At 39.2% G+C, this 23,891-nt stretch overlaps 1 protein-coding gene across 1 annotated transcript in view; it reads right to left on the bottom strand.

Annotated features, from left to right (window-relative positions):
* Positions 1-9,962: 9,962 nt before the first annotated feature.
* aqp4 (aquaporin 4) overlaps positions 9,963-23,891 on the bottom strand; it is a 28,537-nt gene continuing 14,608 nt past the window's right edge. The window contains exon 5 of the mRNA XM_051929327.1: positions 9,963-14,174. Coding sequence (XP_051785287.1) covers positions 13,902-14,174 — 273 coding nt within the window. The 3' untranslated portion in view covers positions 9,963-13,901. The remainder of the gene's footprint in view (positions 14,175-23,891) is intronic.

The following is a 23,891-nucleotide window of genomic DNA, read 5'->3' as shown; positions in this document are numbered from 1 at the left end:
GTTGCTGAAAAATCTCTAAAAGACTAAATGCCCAAAAAATTCCTTTGCATTGTCTACCTAACACTGTGGACAGTTGGTTTCCAGTCTAGTCTGCTCTCTTGCTGCTTCTCATTGTCTATTGCCAGCCTTGGGTCTTGAAAATGCACTTTCTCCGAAGCTGCTATTATAGCTGAGTATACTGTACATCTTGCTAGTGCAACGAACATTTAATTCAATTAATTATGTGATGATTTTGAATGATAAATAAATGACAAGGAATGGCAGTATCAGAAACAAATTTTATGTACATTTTGAGACTGAGTAGTAGTAGTAGTTTATTTATATAGCGCCCTTCACAGACAAAAGGTCACAGAGCGCTGAACAGCAAATACAGTACAAATACAACAGTTAAAATAAAACCAATAAAAACAATAAATAAACAAACTGGAATTATTCAGCCCGGATTAAAAGCTTGTTTAAAAAGAAATGTTTTTAGTTGTTTTTTAAAAGAATCAACAGACTCGACTCCATGCAGACCACAAGGCAGGCTAGTCCATAGTCTTGGTGCCACAGACTGAAAGGCATGATCCCCACGGGTTTTTAGCCGAGTGCGTGGGACAATGAGAAGGCCCTGTTGCCCAGATCTTTGAGTCTGGCAAGCTGTATGGCATTGGAGCAGGCTGGTTAGGTACTCAGGAGCTTGTCCATGCAAAGCTCTGAAAGTAAGTACCAAAACTTTAAAATGAATTCTATAAAACACTGGGAGCCAGTGTAGTGTGTGCAAAATGGGGGTGATATGATCATTCCGGCTAGCGCGAGTTAGGAGCCTGGCAGCTGCATTTTGAATTAACTGAAGGCGTGAGAGAGAGGACTTGCTCAAACCTGTAAAGAGAGCATTACAGTAATCAAGCCGTGAGGAAATAACAGAATGAACAAGCATCTTCAATTCTGATTTTGAAACAACATTTCTTAGTTTTGAGAGATTTCTTAAATGAAAGAAACACGAGCGACTGACTGACCTTACATATTCATCAAGTGTCAGGGACTGGTCAAAAATAACCCCAAGGTTACGTAGACGCTACTTAATAACAGGAGTACACCAGGCATAACTTCAGAGAGCAGAGTTTCTGATTTTTTTGCACAATATAATTGTCTGGCTTCTTTCTAGAATGTCAATTTTTAATTTTTTAATTTGTAACAGATAAAAAGTATGTTAAATAAAGAGCTGTCAAAAAGAATTCTGAAAGTCAGTCAGTATGCACCACAAACCACATTAAAGGATGCATGTTGCTTTTGCCCCATCTAGTGGTGGGCTGAGCAACTTACCATTTTAAGTTAAAGAACACTTTTGTATTTTGTTAGAATATAGTGCAGGGGTGGCAAACTCCAGTCCTGGAGTGTCGCAGTGGCTGCAAATTTTCATTCTCACCCTTTTCCTAATCAGTGACCAGTTTTCACTGCTAATTAACTTCTTTTTATCTTCATTTTAATAGACCTGTTTTAAGGATTCAGTGCTCTGAATTAATTATTTTATTCATTAACTGACAGACAAACAGAAATCAAATGTGAAACAAGTCAACAGCTGACCAGCTAAATTGGGGCTTCAAACTCCATCTAATTTCACTCCAAGCAGTTTCTTAATGAGAAGCCAATTCTTGCTGTTAATTAAACTGTTTTTTTTCTAAGAACGTTGTCAAAATGTTTTGGGGACCTGAGAGATCACCCTTACTGAGACCTTCACCTTTATTTTCAGATATTGTGTGATGGGCACGGGTGAGCTGGTCATGTGGCACCTTGTTTTGTGTCTCATTATTGTTTGGCAGCTAATTAAAGAAAAAGAAACAACTAAGCGGCCTGAATCAAATTAATTAAAATGAAGGCAAAAGAAGTTAATTAGCAGCAAAAACTAGTGAAGAAGATGGTTAGAATGAAAACCTGCAGCCACTGCGGCACTCCAGGAGTGGAGTTTGCCACCCCTGATATAGTGGAAAAATGTTTGAATGTAATGACACAATGGCATCATTAACAATTATTTTACTTGGTCCCATTTTTACTTAAACTTCATTCCTCTACTGCCCCTTTCCCTTCAGATCTACTCTTACTAGTTTATTTATATGCAGTACATATGTTACTACTGTTGTTTGCTATTATTGATTGTTGTTATTATTATATATTTAATAATATTTCAATTTACTATTCATTACTTGTTATTTATCTATCTATTATATTATAGTATAGTTCTATATTATAGTATAGTTCTTTACCGGTTTTCCCTTTGGCTTGTACTTATGTATGTGCTGACTGTGGTCCTGGAGAACCTTATTTTGTGTCCCTGTATGCTGCAATACTGTGTATTGATGGTATGACAGTAAAACCACTTGAATTAATTAACAATAAAAGCTTTAGAAAATAGACTCTAAATTTCTTTTTGACTTTATATCCAATTGACTTTTGTTGACTGCAAAACCCAGTCTAAATAATTATGTATTCACTTGATCCCGAGTTCTTTCGTCATGCAGTGGGTGCGCAATGCACTGTACCAGTGCATGCTCCCCAGCTTGACTTGACTTGACTTGATTCACTGAACATACCATACTCCATATTTTGTAGTGAAATTTGTAAACTTGGAGGATGCAAGGTGTGAAGTGGGCATGTCTCACTTTGATACTTATAAGGACAACTCATATTAATTTAACTTTTAATAAAGAAAAAAGTAGTCCAAATACAGGGTGAGTCAAAATTCTGTTAACATTTGAATGACGGAAACAATTTATTCACAAAACATATGTGCAAGAATGTTTACAGGAATGTCTCAACCTGTTCACTATCATGTTCAACACACAAAAACCAACGAGCACCAGTATCATTTAAAGCCTGGACACACATTTCGCGGGGAATAGATGATACCACAGTCCGCATTCTGTCCTTCAGGTCAATGATATTACGAACTGTCCTGCTATGCACACACTCCTTCACCATAACCCGTAACTAGAAATCACAGGGTGTCAAATGAGGGGAATGTGGAGGCCATGGCAAAGTTTCCGCCACAACCTATCCATCGACCTGGAAAGGTGCAGTCGAGATAAAAATAATCCATAAGTGTTAACATAATTTTGACTCACCCTGTATGATAGCCAATAAATATTTTATGCGATCAAAATATGTGTAGTAACATAACATCCTAGAGAAGACAGCTAAGAATTTTGCTAGAACACTAGTACCGTCTCTGCAGGACATATAAAGCACAACACAAGCTGCTGGAGAAGTGCAAACAGCTTTATTAAAGACCTTGGTTGTCACTTTTCTTGCACCTTTGTTCTGGCAAATGGTCATGGCACTTCAACTACTAGATTCAGATTTTAGTTATTGTAGAGGACATTTGGTGGTTTTTTTTAAATATTTTTTAATATTTCATGTACAACATGAATTTTTGTTTCCCCCTAAAAGACAATATGAGTCCTGCTACTTCTTCTCTCTGTATGTCCAGACTAATGGTTTACATTTCAATCCCATGCATAAGGAAAACAAGACAGCAATGCGACAGAACATGAACAAGAACAAGAAAGCAAAAGATGAACATAACCATTTGATTCCTTGGCCTTGAAAACCCCTAAATCATACTCAAATAATTTTTAGTGGACACATTTATAGACCAGATCATATCAAAAGAGATTTGTTAGACAGCTGCAATATACGTAGTCTAGGAATCCTGATCAAACGCACATTAATAGCCTAACAAGAAGCATTGCCTAGTGGTCAGACCATCCCAGTAAATTTTCCAAAGAGCCCAGAAGGTAACAAAAATAGTTTTACTGGATTGCTTTACATACTGGGATAAACAATGGGAGAAAGTAAAGAACCAAAGCAACCAAGCAAAGAAAGATGTTGGAACCTCTCTATGTCAGACTACCTGTCAGCTTGGGTGGCAGTCGTATAACTAATAACAAGTTCCCTCTCGTCTCTCTCTCTGAGTCTGTCCTTTCTGCCAGAGGTGGATCTACAATCAAGACATTCTGGAATCGCATGCAGGGGCTCGTGATGGCTAGGGGCCTTTTCCCCAACAAATTTGCTTGATGAAATGGTAGTGTATCCATGAGTTGAAGTGATCAAGGAGGACCCTTGTCTCACACTGAAACCAAAAGTGACAAATGCCATGCTGCATTAAAATGATCCAGTGTTAATGTGCTGCAAGGTTAAAAGTATAATCAACTCTCTGTTAAGGAGTTAAGTCACTCAGGAGCCTGTGAGGTTCTAAATCCGGCCTTGCTGTCTGCCTTTCTGCAAAATGAGCCTTCATCCCAATACTAGATTTAATATCCTCCCACAAAGAAGTGCTTGTTACACCTGCCAAAGTAAAATTGCAGATACAGTCCATGAAATCACATCCAGGGTCAGAAATGGGTATATAAAGTTTTAAAGCTACTGGACCTCAGTCCCCTTTCGGCACCCCTAAATCCTGATCTGCCCTTAATATAATTATCTGAGCTTGTACTGCTTCTCCCTAACCGCCTGCTATCCTGCACTTGTCCAAGGTTGGACACATCCGTTTCCTGCTACCTGAACTGGATGATTTTTAATGGCTTTCTGACAAATTCCTCCACAGCCTTACACATTCTGATACAAAATCAGACATCCTTTCCATTAACTGAGTTACTTGCCCTGTGCAGTAGGCAGAATCGTATACTCTTGTGGGATATGGCCTGCCGTTCATCCCGGCCAATACCCCCAGGCCGCCAGGTGCAGCCCGAGTGCCCCGAGTTCCAGCAGGGCATCATGGACAGTGGAGTTTTACATCACAGCCCCACTGGATACCATGGGGGCCTCCAGGGGACGCTGCAGGAAGGAGCAAGGACTTCTATTTCCCCTATAACCCGGAAGTATGTCTTAGTCACAGCGACAGAGGAAATGACTTACTTCCGGGATGAAAAGAAGAGTTTTGATCTGACCCGGAAGTGCTAGGAAGTCACATGGACTGAGGGTTCAGAAGCACTTCCAGGTCAAGGACTATAAAGGACTCAGGGAAATCCCAGATGGACGAGCTGAGTCCGGAGGAAGGGTGGCAATGCGTCTGGGAGTGGAGGATTGTTATTGTTTATTGATTATTGTAATTTATGAGTATAGTGGAGTGGAGGGTGCTTGGTGCACATTATTGTCCTAATAAAATAATAATTTGGACTTTTATCTGGTGTCTGGCGTCTGATCAGAGGGTTCAAGGGAGTGATAGCGCCCCCTATCTGTCACACTCTTTATCCCAGGGCACCAAAACCCCTCTCTCATAGAACTCCCATTAGGCACATCTTCTGCACTGGACATGCCTACCACACATTGGCAGCCCCAGTCTGTCCACACTGGCATGTACAAATGCTAACTTTTCTCTCTCACCCTTACCCTGTCCTCTGGAACACCAGTGCCACTTTTTCTCCCAGTAACCAGACCAGTCAGCCAGACTATCCTCCATGCAAATTATTTTTAAACATAGAATGGCCCTTTTTAGATAGGCATTAACCAAACGAAGAACTGTGTTTTGACACAGAACTGTCTTTAAGGTTTCCTCTATAAAACAAAGGACAAAATGATCTTCGTTTAGTTCTTCATATGCTGCTTTCAAAATGAACGGTAGGTGGTGCTGCTGTCTATAAAAACTATCTGCGTGCAGCCAGCCTTTTGCTAGCAGCAATGGCACATTCTGCATTGTTGATTTCAGAGCTGATGGTTACTTGAGAGGTCAAAGCTTATACTGTGTCATTTTTTATAGTAAAGAATTCTGCTGACATACACAAACACAGCATATATGCATAGTGCTTTCAAGCAGAATTTTTGTTTTTGTAAGAAACATTGCTCTGTCAATTAGTTGGCTGAAATATGTCACTCTATGACTCACGCCTAACAAGCTACATTCTCTGCAAATTATCTCATGCACAGAAACCTCATTTTATTTGTCAGGACCGACGTCCCAGCAGGAACTGGTTTGGATCCAATAACGCGGAAGTAATAAGCAGTAAATAAGTAAGTAAATAATAATAATAAGTAGTAATAATAATAATAATAAAATAATAAGTAAAAAAATAATAAAAATAATGATGATAAGTAGTAAATAAGTAGTAAGCAATAGTTCCTGCTTATTGTCTCCCCACGTATGCGATGGCAGTAGCCCTGGATATCGCTTCTCGTTCAGACACCTGCTGGGAATGCTGGGAATTGTAGTCCAGTAGTGCAGCCCTGCTGGGGTCCGTGGGTGCAGCTAGGAGGTGCTGCAGGGAATTACACTTCTTACTCTTTGGGACTTCTGCATGGCTGGGAAGTGCTCCCAATGGGCGAAGCTCCTGCATTGGAAATACTCCTGGGTGTTCCATTAAAGAAGCCACACTACCTCGTCCAGGAGAGTCAGAGCTGGGAGTGGAGACAGGCAACACTCACCTTGGAGGAGTAGCAGTGCAGAGAGGGAGAGAGAGAAGGTATAGAAGAGACCACTTGTATGCCTGTTTTAAACAAGGTATCTGTAATAAATACTCCTTTGGTTTGAACCTGGGACTTGTTATGTGCATTGTGTTTGTGGCGCCTCCTAGCTTCCACAATACATATATTCTGACACGCAGATAATCTAATTCAAGGTTGCAAGAGGCCAGAACTCAGCAGGAAACAGTCCATCACAGTGTCTATTTAGGCAAAAACACACACTGAGCCAATTTGGAATTGCTAAAATTATGTGCAAAACAATTTCACTACTTTTTAAAAAGGTCATTAAAATTTTGTTTGCACTAAGATGCTTATTTTTTGCTTAAAAAAGGCACAAAAATCACAAACATTTAAATATTCAAGTGCATACTGTAACCATCTTGTAGAATTGATTGGTGTACACCCAAAACTCTCCAAGTCACTTTATAGCACTTCCTCCAGGGGTCAGAGCAAACATCCATCCATCCATTCTAGCTTTTGTAAATGGACTACTTTATCACAGTGCAAAAAGAAGCCATCTGCCCCAGCAGCATGGGAACCAAACCAGTAGAAAAAATAAGTTTGTCATAGTGTACAGTAGCTCCAACAGGGCCAACCTATTGTCTCAAATCAACCTCACAACATAACTTTAGGATGAACTGAAAAAGCAGGTGAAAATATTATCAAGTAAATGTCTACCCGGCGGCACGGTGGCGCAGTGGGTAGCGCTGCTGCCTCGCAGTTGGGAGATCTGGGGACCTGGGTTCGCTTCCCGGGTCCTCCCTGCGTGGAGTTTGCATGTTCTCCCCGTGTCTGCGTGGGTTTCCTCCCACAGTCCAAAGACATGCAGGTTAGGTGGATTGGTGATTCTAAATTGGCCCTAGTTTGTGCTTGTTGTGTGGGGGTGTTTGTGTGTGTCCTGCGGTGGGTTGGCACCCTGCCCGGGATTGGTTCCTGCCTTGTGCCCTGTGTTGGCTGGGATTGGCTCCAGCAGACCTCCGTGACCCTGTGTTCGGATTCAGCAGGTTGGAAAATGGATGGATGGATGGATGGATGGATGTCTACCCATTATTTTAATTTTCTGAACAAATAAAATGCAATGCAAGGCTATGGGGCACCAACAATCCCCTTCTCATGTTGGTGGAAAGGAGTCAGACCCCAAGTGGCATTTCCTCTCCCTATCAAATAGATAGATGCACTCACATTTTGTTTCCTAACTTGAATTTGCTTCCATAAGAGGCTGTTTGATGCACAATGGAAAAAGCAGTCACTTATCTGATGTTCTACTTCTCTGCCACAGTCGATATGAACTGGTTTTCTAGGGTAAAGCGGTCTTGTGTTGTACAGTAGTGTAACTCATTTTAGTAAACACAAACTGTGATGAAATGTTTAAGCACACTGTCATAGCTGTGGACTGCTAACTATATAGTTTTATACAAAACCATCTTTTGTCATATTTCATTCTTCAATGTGCTTATCTCTCTGAACAAATTAATAAGCACATCTATACACCTGCTTATCCATGCAATTATCTAATCAGCCAATCGTGTGGCAGCAGTGCAATGCATGAAATCAGGCAGATACAGGTCAGAAGTTTCAATTAATATTCACGTCAAATACAAGATAAGGGTAAAAATGTGAATTCGGTGATTTAGACAATGGGATGATTGTTGGTACCGGATGGGCTTTTTTGAGCATTTCTGTAACTATTGATCTCCTAGGAATTTCCGATACAACAGTCTCTAGAGTTTACTCAGAATAGTATTAAAAACAAAAAACATCCCATAAGCAGTAGTTCTGAGGATACAAATGCCGTGTTGATTGGAGAGGTCAGAGGAGAATGGCCAGACTGGTTCAAGCTGACAGAAAGGCCATGGTATCTCATATAATGCTGGTAACTAAACAGCTGGTAACTCCAGCCCATGCCTAAAAGACACACATTTTGTGTACTTTAATTTTCGAGTGTGGTGAGCAGAAAAGCATCTCAGAATACATAACACATTGAATGTTGAGGCAGATGAGCTACAACAGTAGAAGACCATGCTGGATTCATCTCTTGTTTGCCCAACAAACTGGGCTGTTGAAGACTGAAAAAATGTAGACTGCTCTGATGAATCTCAATTTCTGCTGAGGCACACAGATGGCAGGTTCAGAATTTGGTGACAATAGCATGAATCTGTACACCCAGCCTGCCTTGTGTCAACAGTCCAGGGTGGTGGTGGTGGTATAATGATATGGCCCATTAATACCATTCAGTCATTGCTTGAATATCACAGCCTATACTGGGATATTCAAAATGAAAAAGCAGATTTCAAAAATGTATTTCAAACAAACTGTATAAGACAGAAACACATTCTGCACATCTCTGGATAGAGGAAAGTCCAAAGTTTAAAAGTCCGCCAAAAAGGACCAGCGAATGCTACCGAGCACTGTTTCTCGTTTATAGTAAAATGTCGACAACACCACAAGAGAAATCATTTTGCGTGCTGCAATTTGTTAAATGTAAAGTAAATCTGCAAGCAAAGTATATGGACCTTTCTTTTTTGTGGAGCAAACTGTGACTGGATTTTTATACCTGGACATGCTACAAAACTGGTTGTTTCCCCAACTTCAAGAAGATTCCAATGACTTCATTTTCATGCAAGATGGTGCCCTGCCTCATTTCCACTTGGAGGTCCAGCGTTACCTGAACGACACCATTCCAGGACGATGGATTGGAAGAAGTGGACAACAAGATCTTGCTCATCGTCTATGGCCTCCCAGGTCTCAAGATCTTATCCCTTGCAATTTTAATCTGTGGTGGTACATTAAAGAAACAGGGTTTGTTCTACCTATGCCCGCTAATCTTCAAGATTTGCAACATTGAATTGAATTGTGAATTGTAAATTCAGTAACTAGGGACCATTTGACTCATGTGTGGCAAGAAATGGTCTACCGCTTTGATGTTTGTCGCACTACACATGGTGCTCATGTTGAGTGCATGCAACCTCAAGGACCATAGGACCAACCTTTGAACTTTCCTCTATTCAGTTATGTGCAGAATATGTCTCTGTCTTATACAGTTTGTTGAAATAAATTTTTGAAATCTGCTCTTTCATTTTGAATAGCCCTCTATAAGTATTGTTGTTAACCGTGTGACATCCCTTCATTGCCATATTTTACCCATTTTCTAATGGCTCCTTCCAGCATGATCCTGTACCATGACACAAAGCAAAAGTCATCTCAAACTGGTTTCATGAGCATGGCAATGAGTTCAGTGTTCTTCAGTGGCCTTCCCATTCACCAGATCTGAATTAAATAGAACACCTTTGAGATATGGTAGAACTGGAGATTCACAGCATGAATGTGCAGCTGACAAGTCTGCAGAAACTGTGAGATACAAAGGAATATATTTTAGCATATTGTGGAATCCATGACACGAAGAACTGAAGCCATTTTGAGAGCAAAAGGAGACCCTACGCAGTTTATTATAGTGTTTCCAAGAATTTGCCCAGTGTGTTTATTTTATGTACTGTTTATGCATTAACAACAAAAGGAAGACCAATTACTCTGTGTAAGTGATCAAAAATAAATTTTAATTTTTATACTCTTCAACAGTTTATAATACACTACAATAGCGTGTGAAAGCTGCCACACATCAGTTAGTGCATTACTTAAACATTGTTACCATTTGTTAAGTAGGTGCTGCTCAACCACACATCTCAAGGGCTGCAGGTTTTATTTGGGATTAGTTTAGCCATTTCCAGATTTCAGGGTGCCGGAGCCTATCACAGTGGCAACCAGAGGCATAAACCAGACCTGGCCAGGAATCCTGTCCATCATAATGGTAAATCATTATAAACAAAAACATTGATCACTAAAAAAAATACTGTAGAACGATAAACTCCTTGCAATAAAAATTACATTGTATAACCAAGAAAATAAATCTAAATACTGCACTGTATGTTTAATTTTTTGGGGGCAACTAGGAAAAAACGCTGCAGCCGTTGAGAATTCCAGTTAAGTACCCCTCTACTTAAACAAAATGCATTTTTAATTTCAATTAATGAAAATGCAGCAACAATGAAATGTTTCAGGCATTAAAAATTTAGTTTATATTTTTCTTTTATTTCTTAACACAATGTATGTAACGTAGCTGAACATTCTGCAATAATTTCAAGTTTCTCCTAAGAAAAAAATTATGCCCTTAATATGCAACTCGGCAAAATTGTAAAGAACTGGCATTGGAAAGGATAGCTGATATATAAGGATTCTATACAAAAAATAAAGAATGAAGCTGCACATTTTTACGATCAATTGCTCAAATATGCATGTCATATTTTGGGTTGAGACTGCCAGCTCTCAACTTCAGCCCATGCCTAACAGACTCAGGTTTACTGTACTTTAATTTTCAGAAGTTACGAATTAGGCAGTTAAAGATGGGCTTTTTTTTTGTAGTTTTGCAGCTAAATCAATTCTGTAGTTTTTATATATTTTTTATTTGTAGCTTAACTATCTTCACAGGACTAGGAGATGTTTTGTTGCAATGGCCAATCTGTTTCCTGTCCATGACAGAATGAGTATAAGGAGGTTTGACTTATTTTAAACTAGAAGGTAACTATCAAACGTTCTTGTCGGTGTGGTAATTTCATTATTGGTAAGTTAAAGAATTGCAACAATGCTTACATACATTAAGTGCTTATAAATGTTTATATTAAAAATAACAACAGATTTTTTTTAATAGACTGGTGACTATTAATTTTAATTTATATTAACATCCATTACCACACACTAATTGGTCACATCAATTAACTGATAAACTATTAAAACTTAAACTTTAATTACTCACTCAAAACATCATTTTCTATTTGTGGATTGAATGAATAGAACCTCAGCACATGCAAAGTGTGGCAGTTACAGTTTGTAAGGATAAATTGTTAAATTCAATTGCTGATAATAAAACCTCCTAAACTTTCCAGTAGGCCCAGTAGGAAGCAACAGGCCCTTTTCTGTAAGATTAATGAACACTGACAACATTTATTGAATGAAGTGACAGTAAAATAATAGATGCTTGATTTAAAGGCAGCATTTGGCATGTGATTGAAAATTTGCAGACATGAAACCTCACTGCTGGAAGGGGTCTCCAGAATGGAGGCTGGTTACCCTGAGACTAAAAAGAAATTAAATTAGTGAAGGACATTAGGCAGACTATTTAGCCTCTCCGTATCATGCTGAATCAAATGTATTTGCACATTACTACATAAACAGTACAAATAGAAAAGTAAAATATATGTAAAGGAAATGTATAATCATTATAATTATTCATCTGCAAAATGTTCACTACTAAATGAAACCTGAAAATTATTCTTTTTTATTTTTATGGTTGGGGCTCATAAACTCATATGTGGTCTAACAACGCGTGGCAATGTCACTGACATAAGTGCGAGATGAGATGAACAAAATAGTCAAAACGTGTGACTTTTTTAAAAAAAAAATAATGTTCAGTTACATAAAGATCTGGAAACAGAGTTTATAAAGAATAAACAAAAAGCAATCTGAAACTTAAAACACCCATTCTCTTGAGACACCAGAGATTCTAAGTTTTATAAAGTGGTGTATTGAAGAATGCAAAAATGGATAAACCTCTGACAAAAGCAAGTTTTGGTTTACAATTAAAGTCAAAAAAAGTTGCACTCACAGAACTGTCTTACTGCATAAGGGTTACTGATGACTACCATATATACTCACGGATACGTTCTCTTGCGGATAAGTCAGGACTGTATAATTTCTGGTATTTTATAATGTTGGTCGTATAAGTCGAATGCGGAAAACTCACGCTATTGGTCCAAGAGATTACGATATGCTAATGCCCACTTGAGAGAGTAACCACAGAGCACACGGCCTTTTTTTTCTATGTGGGTGCGGCAATGTGCTGTATCAGCGTGTACTCCTAACCTCTCTCTCTATTGTGACTACGTGACCACACAGTAATACCCGAACTATTCCAAAGTGACGTTTGCAATGTTGTGTGTTTTTTGTATCTCACACCCTCATACACTTTTATCGTAAGAGCATCCCTTATCTATGACGGAGCATTCGTTCAGAAGAATATATGAAGCTGGTTTTAAATTAAAAGCCGTTGAAGTGGCAAAAGAAATTGGTAACTGCGCTGCTGCAACAAAATTTGATGCGTCTGAGAAACTGATGCGAGATTGGAGGAGGCAAGAACATGTAAAAAAAAATTTTTTTTTAAATTAAGTGTCGCATTTTTGAATGGGTGTATAAGTCGGGGTCTGATTTTATGATCGATTTTTCGGGTTTCAAGACCCGACTTATACGTGAGTTTATATGGTATGTGTAGGAATGATAGAACTGCAGGTATGTTATGATTATTCTTACTTTTAGGACAGCTTAGGTGTACTTTTTTGCATTTATAATTTAATGAGTGGAAACTATGATACTTTAAGGCTATCTTGAGGAACAATAATAAAAACATTCTCATTTTTTAACACATAACTAAATCGTGTAACATTTTATGCCATCCATTTTGCTCACACGCATTTACCATTCTAGGGCCATGGGGGGCAATCCTGGATATGATGTACAGACATTCACAGTAGGCCATTTTAGATTCACCAAATAACTATACCAGCATGCCTTTGTGGCGTTGAAAGAAACCCTTACAAAAACCTCAAGAGACTTGAAGAAAACTTATAGCCTTATAAACTCCAAACAACCATGACTGGTCTTGAAATCAAATGTGACTTCCTAGAGCTACATATGTTAATCACTGCACTACTGTGCGGATCCATGCTAATTATTATCAGGAAAAAGAAACTACATAAAGAGAAAGAATATATCATACAGAGCACTGAAATAAGGAGAAACTCCTAACTTCTGTAACATAAAGCTAGTCCCCTTCATTACAGCCTTTAATACTGAGAATGAACTACAAAATCAACAAAGTGTGTTGACCTCCACATTGCAGACATTCCACATCGTGTCTTTTGCAATTAACTAACTTGTTGAATTAATAAACGTGATTCTTTTGAAACCTCTATAGCTAAAATGTTTTGTGAGTGATGTCAGTAAAAACATCAGTGTTGTCATGGTTGACACACTATGCTACTTACTGTTGTATGCGGAAAATATGTTGCAGTACTATGATAAAGGAAAAGGGGGTGGATTTAATCGCAATTAAATCTTCATTTATGAAGTGTTAAAATGTAAATAGGGTAATGAAAATGACTGTACCTTACTGTATTCTAAATGTATATTTTTCATCGATGTACTTTATTACCACCAGGCTATACTGAAAATTTTGCTTTTTTAAGACCATCCATGGTTATAAAACATGGCAAAATTTTAGGGACTCTCCGGCTGCTTGTTCCACCTTAAGTGCATAAAAATGGGAACTGATTCTACAAGAGATCAGTTTCCTTGAGGACAACAACTGAGTGTTGAAAGTGTTCATCTGATGTCTCTCCTTTTCCAGTGCTTCTGGCTAGTCATACTGAAGAAAGCACCTCATTTGTAGGGTCCTTCTCTTTCTTTTCATCCCTGTCTACATCGATGACATGAATAGATCCTGGCTTAATCATTAAATCCTCGACATCAACTTGGCTCTTGTTATCCTCAACTTCCATGTATCTTCCTGATGGAAAAGATGACTTTGAGAGGACTTGTTTTAAACGTCGCTTCATATCAGGGTCAGGGCAGAACAGGTAATCATACAGTGCAGCTGCAATAATGGCACCCATGAGTGGACCAACCCAGTAAACCTAAAGCATAGAAACATAAGTGGGTTTTGGTAAATAACCACATCTTATCATACATCATGAACAACGAGTTTAATCATACAACAAATACTATTTGTTTTCATTGCAACACCAATAATTATTTTGAACTTATTTACATAAAATAGCAATTATTAAAATCCACTTTTACATTGAACTTGGTCTTACTGGACAATCACAACCCCATCATGTCTATCAGAAAAATACCTGAATTGTTGTGCCGAAGTGGATACCCTTTTTTAAAAATATCAAAGGCCTGTAGTTGCCGTCTTTCAATTTAAAAATATTTGGAAAGACCATGTTACTAAAACATACTTTTGTTAAGCTGGCGCCCATGCATATTTTTGTACAGGTTCCCTATTCTTGTTTAATGTTCTTTCAACCAATTCATTTACTTGTGCCTTCCAGAGTCTGAAAACAATGACAAAAACCTCCTGTCCTACTTTATTCATTCTACAATATCAACATTACATGACGGCCAGCTAGTATCAAAATTAGACTTGATATTCTTCTGCTGAGCACGCTGACCTATAAACAGAAGGACATTAAAAGGAAGAGAAAACTCCTCATGTCAGAATTAAAGATACATCTGTAATGAAAAGGTGGCTCGTGTTTCAGCTCACTAGTTCACTTAGCGGGCTGTGTTTGCTCACTTATGCTGTAGTTTGAGTTGCCGATTCTCCTTCTCTAATGAAAACTATCACACTGCTTTGACCGCAAAGGTGGGTTTTTTGACAAACAGAAAATTATGTAATCAGCCTTTGAAGGTATAAAATCCAAATTCTGTGTATTTTCAGAATTCTCTGACAGACATGAAATATTTAAAGTCATCTTCCTGATTTTGTGAGTATTTTTATTATAGCTTGCAATTAATGATACTTGATATTACTTGATAAAATAACTCAGACTGCAATGTTGTTTAAGTTTGGGTATTGTCTGATTAGCGCATTATTTCCTTGAATATGTCTGTAGATTTTGTTTCATAGCCAGAAAAACAAGAAAGATTAAAACAAACTGAATGAATACACAATACATGAAAAATAAGAAGAAAAGAAAGGAGGTGATTCAGTTCGTCAAGCTCATTTGGTTAGCAGCAGTTAAGCTATTTCAATATCTCACCCAGATATATTTCTTAAGCCGTCAAAGATTTCTGTTTCAACTTACAGGGCTCCTCATTTTGCTACAGTGTCCTCTGACTCCTTATGAGTGGGTGCTCTTACCCGCTGTGTACCGTTTATGAAAGTAAAACTGTGCATGCGGCATACATCAAAGCAAGTGGTATCAACACAAAGGGGTGCCATTTGTGCTACTGAAGGGGCATATTCTTCTGACACTGATAGGTACCCCTACCCCAACAGGTCCTTGAAGTCTAATATTGGATGTTCATATTGAACATCCGGCGCCGTGAGTGGCAGCCTTTTCAGCAGCTCCGTGTATGACTGTATATGTATGTAACATTATACATAGTTATTGTCTGTTTTTCACCTGCATTATTATCATTCTTTAATTTAATATTATTTATTGTATCAGTATGCTGCTGCTGAAGAATGTGAATTTCCCATTGGGCTTAATAAAGTATCTATCTATCTATCTAATAATACTAACTGCCTGCTATGGAACATGAAGGGCGACATTTGTCCACCCTGCCTGGAGCTCCAAATAACTGCTGTTAACCTTCTGCTTTATTTTGAACTTTGTGTTCATTAAGTGGGATATTACCAGGGTGCTGCTTCAATGCTTCACATACCATTTGTCTATCCTGCACAAGTCTTCAATACATTTCCTTGCAATTCCCACCAGTGGAAGTGAGTTTGTGTTTGACTATTGAATTGAAAGAATTCTGACTGATTCATTGTATTGATGTCTTTCAGACCTCTGAAGGCTTAGGTCTTAGAAATAAACTTGATCCCTTAGCAAGTCAAGGCAAACGTAAAAAGAAAATGTGTGTGTAATAATAGGCTCTGAGCTAAACTTTAAATCACACAATAACTGTATTACTTGGACTGAATTTGTATATTTAAGGAACATTTCAGAAGTTAGAACTCTTTAATGCAGAATGACAAGGTTAATTACACTTTTATTTTCTGTTGACTAGATTACTGTAAATCACTCCTAATAGGAATATCTAGGAAAGACGTCAGTTGGTTGCAGTTACTTCAGAAAGCAACTGTAAGAATCTTAACCAGGAAATGGAAATCTGAGCACAACACACCTATTTTGGCACCATTATATTGGCTACCCATGTCCTTCAGAACTTACTTAAAATACAACTAATAGTATATAAAGCTTTAAATAATCTTGCTCTTTCCTATATTTTGGAATGCCCATCAACCTACATTCTAAGTCATAACCTAATATCTTCTAAAGGCTAAGCATAAAATGAATGATAAAGCAGCCTTTTGCTGTTATGCACCAAACATCTGGAATACTTTATCAATAGAGATAGGCCAGGCTGACACTGTGGATCATTTAAAAAAATCTCCTAAAAACAGCTTTTTTATTTGACTAATAGACTGTACATGCATAGAGTAATCATGGTCTTCATGAATTTGCAATCATTATTAATCTGTACTTTCCTCTTCTTTCCTTTTCATTATTTCTGTGCTGACGTTTTGTGCCATCACCACCTGGACAAAGCACTGTGCAGCCACCTGTGATGCCTGAATGAAGACAGATGATCCAACAACCCACGAGACTCATTGCATTGAATACTCTGGAACAACAAGGAATGACTTAAGAACATTTATGTTAGGTAGAATGCCCAGTGGGGTCTAGGCAGCCTAGTGATTTTGGAAGCCCTGCAGATGTTTTTTTTTCTCCAGCTTATCTGAAAGTTTTTTTTTTTTTTCTGTCCTTCCGGCCATCTGACCTTGGCATTCTTACTCATCTTTAGAGACTAAGAATACAATACTATATATAAAAGACTCTGTTTTTCTAGTAATTATACATTTATTTTACGTAAGCCCATAGTCATTTTATGTTATTTAGTTATTATTCTTACCATCTTGATTTGCTTTTTTACTGCATTTTTTCTTTGACATCTTGTAAAGCACTTTAAGTTACATCCTATGTATGAAAATGAGCTATAGATATATATGTTGTTGTTGTAGATAAGCCCCTGAACTCTGCCTTCTTTGCTCAAAACTAAGAGTTTAAATTGCCAAGCCTGTGAGAGTAGGACTTGCACTTTAATCCTTAGTCAATCTCCTCTGCACAGCTTCTAGTGCTGCTCTGTCTTTTTTGTAGTGTGCTGACCAGATCTGCACACAGTACTCCAGATATAGTTTCACTAGCACATTATAGAGTCTACCATCACTTCAGTTACACTGAACATATATATATTCAACAGTAGAGCAGGTTTGACAAAATATTCAGCTTGATGAGGGACTTGTCTGAATTGCTTTTAGAACAATAACACGCGAACAATCAAAGAAAAATTAACGGTTGAGGCTGGAATATGATTGCCCAGTAGCTCAGTTAGACAATGGTCACACAAAAATGAATCCAATTCAGAACATAATGTAGTGTAAGGAGCATGTAAAGCAAAAATATATAAATCACAAATTCATTTGCAGTCAACAACTGTATTAGTTAACTGTATAGGGAACATATTAATATCAGCAAGGTGATGATGCTAAAAGCTGGAAACAGGGATGTATTAAGATGTCAGCAGGAACTATACATACTTGTCTAGGTTCAGAAATTAAACTCCTGAACACACACAAAAAGTATCATGAATGTTAAAAACAAAATTCAAAGGGCAGTCAAAGATTGGCACCGCTTGAATTGGCTAACAAACTTTTTAAGGCAAAATTATAAACAGGATATTATATAAAGAATGTTCTCCCCATGTTTGTGTGGGTTTCCTCCGGGAACTCCAGTTTCCTTCCACAGTCCAAAGACATGCAGGTTAGGTGCATTGGTGATTCTAAATTGTCCATAGAGTGTGCTTGGTGTGTGGATGTGCACCCTGCGGTGGGCTGGCGTCCTGCCCGGGGTTTGTTTCCTGCCTTGCACCCTGTGTTGGCTGGGATTGGCTCCAGCAGACCCCCGTGACCCTGTAGTTAGGATATAGCGGGTTGGATAATGGATGGATGGATGGATATTATATAAAGAACTAGACGTGAACAATGAAGAGATCATGACTCAATGGAGCACAAATGAGGGGAGATTAGGTAAGGATTAAGAAAATAAAAAAGCTTCAAAAGATATACAAATAAAATTCAGCAATCTTTTTAAAGTTATAGTACTCATACACAACATAAAAAATGGAAGCAAAAGCGCTTAGAAAAATGATATGTAGTTGCAATTAGGTAACAATAGCCATGGCAGTACTATTAGCCAACAGGGTGCTGGCGGAAATTGGGCTACTGTTTGCCGAAGAAGAAGAAGGAGAAGAAGAGGGGGTAGACGTGTCTGGAGGCAGGAGGATAGGAGGAAAGTAAAGAGAGTGGAACTGAGGGTGGGAACTTTGAATGTTGGAAGTATGACTGGTAAGGGGAGAGATTTAGCAGATATGATGGAGAGAAGGAAGGTTGGTATATTGTCTGGGAAAGAGACTAAATGGAAGGAGAGTAAGGCCAGGTGGATCGGAAGTGGATTCAAATTGTTCTATCATGGTGTGGATAGGAGGAGAAATGGAGTAGGAGTTATTCTGAAGGAACAGTATGTCAAGAGTGTTTTGGAGGTGAAAAGAGTGTCAGGCAGAGTAATGATTATGAAGCTGGAAATTGGACGTGTGATGATGAATGTTGTTAGTGCATATGCACTGCAAGTTGGGTGTGCAATGGATGAGAAAGAAGATTTTTGGAGTGAGTTGGACGAAGTGATGGACAGTGTACCCAAGGGACAGAAAGTGGTGATTGGAGCGGATTTCAATGGGCATGTTGGTGAAGGGAACAGTGGAGACGAGGAGGTGATGGGTAGGTATGGTGTCAAGGAGAGGAATGAAGAAGGTCAGAGGATAGTGGATTTTGCCAAAAGGATGGACATGGCTGTGGTGAATACGTATTTTAAGAAGAGGGAGGAACATAGGGTTACATACAAGAGTGGAGGAAGATGCACACAGGTAGATTACATCCTATGCAGATTAGTCAATCTGAAGGAGATTGAAGACTGCAAAGTGGTGGCAGGGGAAAGTGTAGTTAAACAGCATAGGATGGTGGTCTGTAGGATGACGTTGGAGACCAAGAAGAGGAAGAGAGTGAGGGCAGAGCCAAGGATCAAATGGTGTAAGTTGAAAAAGGAAGACTGTAAGGTTGAGTTTAGGGAGGAGGTGAGACAGGTGCTGGGTGGCAGTGAAGAGTTACCAGACAGCTGGGAAACTACAGCGGATGTAGTAAGGGTGACAGCAAGAAGGGTGCTTGGCGTGACATCTGGAAAGAGGAAGAAGGAAAAGGAAACCTGGTGGTGGAATGAGGAAATACAGGAGAGTATACAGAGGAAGAGGATGGCAAAGAAGAAGTGGGATAGTCAGAGAGATGCAGAAAGTAGACAAGAGTACAAGGAAATAAGGCACAATGTGAAGAGAGAGGTGGTGAAGGCTAAAGAAAAGGCATATGATGAGTTGTATGAGAGGTTGGACACTAAGGAGGGAGAAAAGGACCTGTACCGATTGGCTAGACAGAGGGACCAAGCTGGGAAAGATGTGCAGCAGGTTAGGGTGATAAAGGATAAAGATGGAAATGTACACACAAGCGAGGAGAGTGTGTGGAGCAGATGGAAAGAGTACTTTGAGAGGCTGATGAATGAAGAGAACAAGAGAGAGAAGAGGTTGGATGATGTGGAGATAGTGAATCAGGAAGTGCAACGGATTAGCAAGGAGGAAGTAAGGACAGCTATGAAGAGGACGAAGAATGGAAAAGCTGTTGGTCCAGATGTCATACCTATGGAAGCATGGAGATGTTTAGGAGAGATGGCAGTAGAGGTTTTAACCAGATTGTTTAATGGAATCTTGGAAAGTGACAGGATGCCTGAGGAGTGGAGAAGAAGTGTACTGGTTTAAGAATAAGGGGGATGTGCCGGACTGCAGTAACTACAGGGGAATAAAATTGATGAGTCACAGCATGAAGTTATGGGAAAGAGTAGTGGAAGCTAGGTTAAGAAGTGAGGTGATGATTAGTGAGCAGCAGTATGGTTTCATGCCAAGAAAGAGCACCACAGGTGCAATGTTTGCTCTGAGGGTATTGATGGAGAAGTTTAGAGAAGGCCAGAAGGAGTTGCATTGCGTCTTTGTGGACCTGGAGAAAGCATATGACAGGGTGCCTCGAGAGGAGTTGTGGTATTGTGTGAGGAAGTTGGGAGTGGCAGAGAAGTATGTGAGAGTTGTACAGGATATGTACGAGGTAAGTGTGACAGTGGTGAGGTCTGCGGTAGGAGTGACGGATGCATTCAAGGTGGAGGTGGGATTACATCAGGGACCGGCTCCGAGTCCTTTCTTATTTTCAATTGTGATGGACAGGTTGACAGACAAGATTAGACAGGAGTCCTCGTGGACTATGATGTTTGCTGATGACACTGTGATCTGTAGCGATAGTAGGGAACAGGTTGAGGAGACCCTGGAGAGGTGGAGATATGCTCTAGAGAGGAGAAGAATGAAGGTCAGTAGGAACAAGACAGAATACATGTGTGTAAATGAGAGGGAGGTCAGTGGAATGGTGAGGATGCAGGGAGTAGAGTTGGCGAAGGTGGATGAGTTTAAATACTTGGGATCAACAATACAGAGTAATGGGATTGTGGAAGAGAGCTGAAAAAGAGAGTGCAGGCAGGGTGGAATGGGTAGAGAAGAGTGTCAGGAGTAATTTGTGACAGACGGGTATCAGCAAGAGTGAAAGGGAAGGTCTATAGGATGGTAGTGAGACCAGCTATGTTATATGGGTTGGAGACGGTGGCACTGACCACAAAGCAGGAGACAGAGCTGGAGGTGGCAGAGTTAAAGATGTTAAGATTGGCACTGGGTGTGACGAGGATGGATAGGATTAGAAATGAGTACATTAGAGGGTACATTAGACGGTTGGGACACAAAGTCAGAGAGGCGAGATTGCGTTGGTTTGGACATGTGCAGAGGAAAGATGCTGGGTATATTGGGAGAAGAATGCTAAGGATAGACCTGCCAGGCAAGAAAAAAAGAGGAAGGCTTAGGAGAAGTCACCAAAAAAGACAGCAGTAGTAGCTACAGATGTAATTAATTGCTGGACATAAAGGTTGTTGGAGATCAGTTGAGGACAGTAATCGATGGAGGAGCAAAAGCGAAGGAGACCCCAATATATTACTTATAAATACCAGTACCTGAGAGGTTGCCTGCCCCTTTAAATGCTGCTTATGGCTTAGAAGTACAGAAGCAACAGGGATCATCAGAAAAAGCTCTGGGTGTACGATTCCTACATAAGGTGTGGGGCTGCAAAATGGGTCTTGGGAATGGATTATGAAACCATCACGGTCCCAACTGTCTGATGAGCTTGGGGTTGGGAGCAAAGTCAGAGACAAGAGTTCAGTTGTGGGAGGTTAGACTGGTAAATGAGAAAGACAGTAGGTTATGTTAGAGAGAGCTTTGAGACACAGGAACGCAGAGGGGAAATAGGTGTTTAACTGGTTTATTTTATACTTTGAGCTTTTCTTTGTGCTATCCCTCACTTGTGCGTTTAATTATTATTTTAAAAATAAACAAACTTTTTGTATTTGTTTAGATGACCAGTCTCATTTCATTTATAGCAATACTGTAATATACACACATGAAGATATTTTTACATTATATATATATATATACTAGGGGCTTCCCCCTGCTCGCTTCGCTCGCCAACCCCCCAAAGCCCGCACTATGCACCAGCCACTTCACGTCTCTGCCACTAACATTGTGAAGAGGAGGGCAGAACGCACCCCAAGGAGACGCGGTCGCTCCTCCGAAATCCCGATACAATATGAAACAAATTATATATATATATATATATATATATATATATATATATATATATATATATATATACAGTCATATGAAAAAGTTTGGGAAACCCTCTCAGCCTGCTTAATAATTTACTTTCAACAAAAAAGATAAGAGTGGTATGTCTTTCATTTCCTAGGAACATCTGAGTACTGGAGTGTTTTCCAAACAAAGATTTTTAGTGAAGTAGTATTTAGTTGTATGAAATTAAATCAAATGTGAAAAACTGGCTGTGCAAAAATGTTGGTCCCCCTGGTAATTTTGCTGATTTGAATGCATGTAACTGCTCAATGCTCATTACTTGCAACACCAAATCGGTTGGATTAGCTCTTTAAGCCTTGAACTTCATAGACAGGTGTGTCCAATCATGAGAAAAGGTATTTAAGGTGGTCAATTGCAAGTTGTGCTTCCCTTAGACTCTCCTCTGAAGAGCGACAGCATGGGATCCTCAAAGCAACTCTCAAAAGATCTAAAAACAAACATTGTTCAGTATCATGGTTTAGGGGAAGGCTACAAAAAGCTATCTCAGAGGTTTAAATTGTCAGTTTCAACTGTAAGGAATGTAATCAGGAAATGGAAGGCCACAGGCACAGCTGCTGTTAAACCCAGGTCTGGCAGGCCAAGAAAAATACAGGAGTGGCATATGCGCAGGATTGTGAGAATGGTTACAGACAACCCACAGATCACCTCCAAAGACCTGCAAGAACATTTTGCTGCAGATGGTGTATATGTACATCGTTCTACAATTCAGCGCAATTTGCACAAAGAACATCTGTATGGCAGGGTGATGAGAAAGAAGCCCTTTTTGCACTCACGCCACAAGCAGAGTCGCTTGTTGTATGCAAATGCTCATTTAGACAAACCAGATTCATTTTGGAACAAAGTGCTTTGGACTGATGAGACAAAAATTTAGTTATTTGGTCAGAACAAAAAGCGCTTTGCATGGCGGAAGAAGAACACCGCATTCCAAGAAAAACACCTGCTACCTACCGTCAAATTTGGTGGAGGGTCCATCATGCTGTTGGGCTGTGTGGCTTGTTCAGGGACTGAGGCCCTTGTTAAAGTCGAGGGTTGGATGAAATTAACGCAATATCAACAAATTCTTCAGGATAATGTTCAAGCATCAGTCACAAAGTTGAAGTTACGCAGGGGATGGATATTCCAACAAGACAATGACCCAAAACACAGTTCGAAATCTACAAAGGCATTCACGTAGAGGGAGAAGTACAATGTTCTGGAATGGCCATCACAGTCCCCTGACTTGAATATCATCAAAAATCTATGGGATGATTTGAAGCAGGCTGTTCATGCTCAACAGCCATCAAATTTAACTGAACTGGAAAGATTTTGTATGGAAGAATGGTCAAAAATATCTCCATCCAGAATCCAGACACTCATCAAAGGCTATAGGAGGCGTCTAGAGGCTGTTATATTTGCAAATGGAGGCTGAACTAAGTGTTGATGTAATATCTCTGTTGGGGTGCCCAAATTTATGCACCTGTCTAATTTTGTTATGATGCATATTGCATATTATCTGTTAATCCAATAAACGTCATGTCACTGCTGAAATACTACTGTTTCCATAAGGCATGTCATATATTAAAAGGATGTTTGCCCACCCTGTATATTTATATACTGTATATATATATATATATATATATATATGGTATATTGTATATTTAAATATATTTTTGCTTTGAGATCTGTTGGCTAACTTAAAGTAATACATAGTAAACTTAAGTACTCATATACCCTTTTATCAAACT

The sequence above is a fragment of the Erpetoichthys calabaricus genome, chromosome 6 (genome assembly GCF_900747795.2).
Source record: "Erpetoichthys calabaricus chromosome 6, fErpCal1.3, whole genome shotgun sequence".
Taxonomy (NCBI): Eukaryota; Metazoa; Chordata; class Cladistia; order Polypteriformes; family Polypteridae; genus Erpetoichthys; species Erpetoichthys calabaricus.
This window is presented reverse-complemented; position numbering and strand designations above follow the sequence as displayed.